Here is a 5,538-nt window from a genome sequence, read left to right as displayed (position 1 = left end):
AAAAAAAAAAAAAAAAAAAAAAAAAATCCCCTCTTAGTCTCTAAGGCCAGGTTCCAAAATGAAAAGAGAACCCTGTAGTTTGGGAAAGAGCTAATAAGAGAAGAATTGCCCTCATGCCTCTCTCCCTGGGCTCCATAGACATAAAAGTGAGGGGATAGACAGCGGAGGAGAAAGACAGGCTGCTTGGGCTGGTGGCCTTTTGTTCTTGCAGTTCTCTTCTTCTCCCTAATTTCGTGTTCACCACCTCTTTAGACAAGTCTCCAGAAGTTCTTCCTTGAAAGTCCAGGCTCAGGAACTCTCAGCCACTGAAGACGAAGGTCACGTTAATCCTTGTTTCTGGGAAGCCATGTGTCATTATGTATCAGGAGACTGCAAGGGTCCTGGTCCACCCTATAGTCATAGCTTGAGGCTGTGTTCCCAGCAGGTTCTCCCCACAGGAAGGGGCCCCAGCAGTGACCAGCTTCCATTCTGCCAGTTTAACAACTGCTATAAAAAGAGCCTGCTGTGTGACTGCCTTAGCAAAAGTCCTGCCTTAGAAAAAGCAATGAGAGGTGTTGGCTTAGTGCAAGTCCCTTGCCCACCCCTGAATCAGTCCCTGGGTGCTAGGAGAGCAGATTGTGTTTTGCTGGCCTATATTGGGCCCCAGGTCAGCTTTTGCCCCACCCAAAGCTCACGGCCTGAAGATGGCAGGAAATGGTGTCCCACAGGGAGATGAAGTCCTATAGCCAGAAGAGGGCAGAGATGATGAGAAAGAAGAACGCCCAGGGCTGTGGGAGGCTCCCTTAGTAAGCAGTGTGGCCAGGCTGTATAAACCTGACACAGTCCTGTCACAGCGAGGAACTGTACCTCTTCCTTTCCTGATGAAATTAAGCAAAGGGTACGCATGCTCCCACAGGGGCAATAGCTTTGGCAATACCATGTCTAGGTTTTTCTTTACCAGAAGCAGATTTTTCCTTAACAAGAGTTGAAATCCACATTTTTATTTCCCACTAAGTCCGTTGAGACTGCTTTAACAGAATAGCACAGACTGGGTGGCTCCTGAGTAACAGAACTGTATTGCTGACAGTCCTGAAGGCTGGGAAGTTCAAACTCCAGGCACCAGCAAATGTAGTGCCTGCTGAGGGCCTGTCTTCTGTTTCCTGAATGGTGCCTTCTGCCAGAGTCCTCATATGGTGGAAGGGGCAAACGAGCTCCCTTGGGCTTCTTTTATAAGGGCACTAATCTCATTCATGAGGTCTCCACTCTCATGACCTAGTGACCTCCCAAAAAGCCCCATCTCCTAAAGCCATCACTTTAGGATTTAGGATTTCAACTTAGGAGTTTTGGAGAAAACATTCACCGTAGCATCCACTGAATTGCTGCTGTGACTTACCCATCGGAATAGCATATGCTAGTAATGGGATTCACTCAATCTATCTATACACAAAGAGCCCTGTCATATACCAGCCATGTTCCAGGTCCTGGAGATGCTGTTGAAACTTAATGAGTCTGTCCTCATAGAACTTCACTTTTAGCAGGGGAGAGAAATAATAAACAGATTCATATATAGACTGTTGCAATGTAAAGCGGTATTAATGCTATCAAGAAAACTCCAGCAGGTAAGTGTGGAGAGCAATGGAGAATCACTATTAGTGTGGACAGGAAGACTTCTCAGAGGAGTTGGCTTTTGAGCAGATGCCTACCTAGAGTGAAGGAGATAGTATCAATGTCATGGTTGAGAATAAAACTTCCTGGATACAGATCTTGTCTCTGGTTCCTAGTTATGTTACCCTACGCAAGTTACTTAGCCTCATCTGCCTCTATTTTCTCATGTGAAAACTGCAAATAATATTAGAAAGCTAGCCCAAGGAGTTGAGTGATTAAATGAGTTTACATATATAAAGCTGTTAAAGCAGGGCATGATCATATGTTAGTATTACTATCGCTATTTGTCAGGGAGAAATGTGTCCCAGGCAGAAGGATCCATAGACAAGTCATTTTAACCTCGAGTCTTTGTGCTTGGAGCAAATGAGTTAAGGTACATACTGGTACAACAAGGAGTTCTCGTAATAGGACATGAATACCATTTACATAGGAGTCTGATTGTTGATTTATTAATTTATTCTGCCGCACCTGGAATCCTGAGACAAACCAAAGTGCAGTGTGTTTCATGTCCCAGTGCAGGGCTCTGAGCAGCTCATCAGCCTCTCCAATGTCTCTTATTATTTTAGGTATCGACCAAGGTCAAATGACCTATGACGGCCAACATTGGCATGCCACCGAGACCTGTTTCTGCTGTGCTCACTGCAAGAAATCCCTCCTGGGGCGGCCATTCCTCCCGAAGCAGGGCCAGATATTCTGCTCACGGGCCTGCAGTGCTGGGGAAGACCCCAACGGTTCTGACTCCTCCGATTCCGCCTTCCAGAACGCCAGGGCCAAGGAGTCCCGGCGCAGTGCCAAAATTGGCAAGAACAAGGGCAAGACGGAGGAGCCCATGCTGAACCAGCACAGCCAGCTGCAAGTGAGTTCCAACCGGCTTTCAGCCGATGTAGATCCCCTGTCACTGCAAATGGACATGCTCAGCCTGTCCAGCCAGACGCCCAGTCTCAACCGGGACCCCATCTGGAGGAGCCGGGAAGAGCCCTACCATTATGGAAACAAGATGGAGCAGAACCAGTCCCAGAGCCCTCTGCAGCTCCTCAGCCAGTGCAACATCAGAACTTCCTACAGTCCAGGAGGGCAAGGGGCTGGGGCCCAGCCGGAAATGTGGGGCAAGCACTTCAGCAACCCCAAAAGGAGCTCGTCACTGGCCATGACAGGACATGCTGGCAGCTTCATCAAGGAATGCCGAGAAGACTATTACCCGGGGAGGCTGAGATCTCAGGAGAGTTACAGTGATATGTCTAGTCAGAGTTTCAGTGAGACCCGAGGCAGCATCCAAGTCCCCAAATATGAGGAGGAAGAGGAGGAGGAAGGGGGCATGTCCACTCAGCAGTGTCGGACCCGTCATCCAATCAGTTCCCTGAAATATACAGAGGACATGACGCCCACAGAGCAGACCCCTCGGGGCTCCATGGAATCCCTGGCTCTGTCTAATGCAACAGGTAGGTTCTGTTCACCTCGAAAACAGATAGCAAGGGTTAATCTCTGGGTGACTGGATGCTGGTCCTCAGAATTTTTTTTTTTTTTTTTTTTTCGAAATGGAATCTCGCTCTGTTGCCCAGGCTGGAGTGCAGTGGTGCAATCCTGGCTCACTGTAAACTCCACCTCCTGGATTCATGCCATTCTCCTTCCTCAGCCTCCCAAGTAGCTGGGACTACAGGCTCCCGCCACCATGCCTGGCTAATTTTTTGTATTTTTAGTAGACATGGGGTTTCACCATGTTAGCCAGGATGGTCTCGATCTCCTGACCTCATGATCCACCCGCCTCGGCCTCCCAAAGTGCTGGGATAACAGGCATGAGCCACCACGCCCGGCCTGGTCCTCAGGATTTTAATGTTGTTTCTGCCATGTGCCCTCTTCCAATAGGCTGCTGAGGAAGGTAAACCCAAGTTTGGGATGGCTTCTGTCTTTGATGGGCTTCCCTGTAAAGAAAACCTGAGACAGGTCCAGATGCCTGTGATGTGTTGAGAGAGTGCTCCCAGGAGAATGAGGGTGAGAGAAGGAGGACAGGGCACAGGGAGGAGCCAAGTGAGGAATGGTGTCTCCACTGGGGTCTGGCTTCTGCCTGATACCACAGGGGACTCTGACAGATGAGTTGCACTATAGAGCCAATTGCTTCTTGTGACAAAGGGGCTGATGTTTTGTACCATCATGTCAGTTGGTCATCAGCTTTGGGCTGCTGAGGAGTAACAAGGAGATGAGACTGTGGATGTGGGCTTGGGGCAAGGCAGCTCCTGTTGGCCAAAGGCAGCATTAAAGAAAGAGAATGCTATGGTCTGAATGTTTTCCCCAAAATTCCTAAGTTACGATCCTAAATCCCAAGGTGGTGGCATTAGGATATGGGGCCTTTTGGGAGATGACTATGTCGTGAGAGTGGAGACCTCATACATGGGATTAATGCCCTTATAAAAGAGGCCCAAGGGAACTTGTTTGCCCCTCGTACCATGTGAAGGTGGAGAAGGTGTAGCTGTGAGCTGATGGCAGTACTCAGAGCACCTGGAGCCCAGTTGCCCCCAACCTGGTGCTGCTTGGGGCACCAAAGCATCCATGACAGCTTCTGAGACTGTTCTGAACCGATTGCATATATATGCAATATATAATTAATATATATGATAAAATATACACAAGTATATATATATATATATATAAATAAATTAGCTGGACTTGGTGGACATGATCATAGTCCCAGCTACTTAGGAGACTAAAGCAGGAGGATCACTTGAGCCCAGGAGGTTGAGGCTGCACTAAGCAATGATCTCACCTCCGCACTCCAGCCTGGGCAGCAGAGTGACAACCTGTCTCTAAAAAAAAATTTTTTTAATATTATTTATTTAATATTTTAAATATTATTTTAAAAATATTTTTAAATGTGGGAAAAAATAAGAGTACTGTAGATTTTCTGTGTGATGGTGCTACTTAAAGCAGAATCTGAGGATAACACTCGCTGAGAACTATCACCCATCAGCAGCGAGATTAGTACTGAAGCTAAAAGTGTTTGGAAACTCTTACAGCAGTTCGATGTTGCGGTGACATCCAAGTGCGTGTTCAGCAGGCTTGTCTTATTAATGAGGGTATAGACCAATCAGGGTGTTATAGAACTTACATACTGAGCTCTTTGTGCTGTGTCTCAGACATGCTTATCAGGGCCATATGTCAGTCCACAAGGGATTGAAAATAAAAAGAAACTGGTCCTTCACCACTGACAGCTTGAGAAGAGCAGTGCTCTAAGATGCTCTAAGTATATCTGCCCCTTTGTGGGCAAGGTACCAGAGGAGGGAGACATACGTTTGCTAGAGACTGGGATAATGTTAGCCCCATTTGAAGGGGTAGACCACTGCTCAGCTCCAGCTGCTTGTTGCCATGTGCTGGGATATTTATGTATCCACCTAACCCTTATATAGCTCTTGCAATGTGTCAAACATTGTTCTGAGCACGTGATAAATATTAGCTTGCTTAATTACATTGTCATAACACTGTGAGGGAGGAATATTGTTATGATTCTCATTTCAGAATTGAAGAAACTGAGAAATGGAGAGATTGAGGGACTCACCCAAAGTCACTCAGCTTGTAGAGTGGTAGAGCAGGGATTTGAACCTGTGCATATGATTCCAGAACCTTGCTCTTAATCACACCAGGCTGCCAATCTGATATGAGCCCCATCCTGTCAGATCTTCCAATTTTTCCAGAGAAGTTAAAAACGTGGATTTTTAAAAATACGAAATCTATTTCAACTCTGCTAGACAAACAAAACGAGGTTCTGAATTGTAGCTTGTCCATGCAGTGAGTTTTACTTTCTATCCTCCTCAAATATGTCCACATCTGTGTTCCTATTTGTCCCAGAACAAAGAGTAGATATCCTCATCCCCATGTTTCAGATGGAAAAAAAAAAAAAAAAAA

The 5,538-nt window shown here is 46.6% G+C and overlaps 1 protein-coding gene across 5 annotated transcripts in view; it reads left to right on the top strand.

Annotated features, from left to right (window-relative positions):
* The window catches only part of PRICKLE2 (prickle planar cell polarity protein 2), a 360,971-nt gene that overhangs the window by 298,876 nt on the left and 56,557 nt on the right, over window positions 1–5,538 (top strand). For all 5 annotated transcript variants that reach the window (XM_017875016.1, XM_017875018.1, XM_017875019.1 and 2 more), the window contains one exon: window positions 2,211–3,083. In XM_017875016.1, the coding sequence (XP_017730505.1) occupies window positions 2,211–3,083 (873 nt within the window). The remainder of the gene's footprint in view (window positions 1–2,210; window positions 3,084–5,538) is intronic.

The sequence above is a fragment of the Rhinopithecus bieti genome, unplaced genomic scaffold (genome assembly GCF_001698545.2).
Source record: "Rhinopithecus bieti isolate Rb0 unplaced genomic scaffold, ASM169854v2 scaffold_8601, whole genome shotgun sequence".
NCBI lineage: Eukaryota > Metazoa > Chordata > Mammalia > Primates > Cercopithecidae > Rhinopithecus > Rhinopithecus bieti.
Note: the sequence above shows the minus strand (reverse complement) of the source record. Positions and strands in the feature narration are given on the sequence as shown.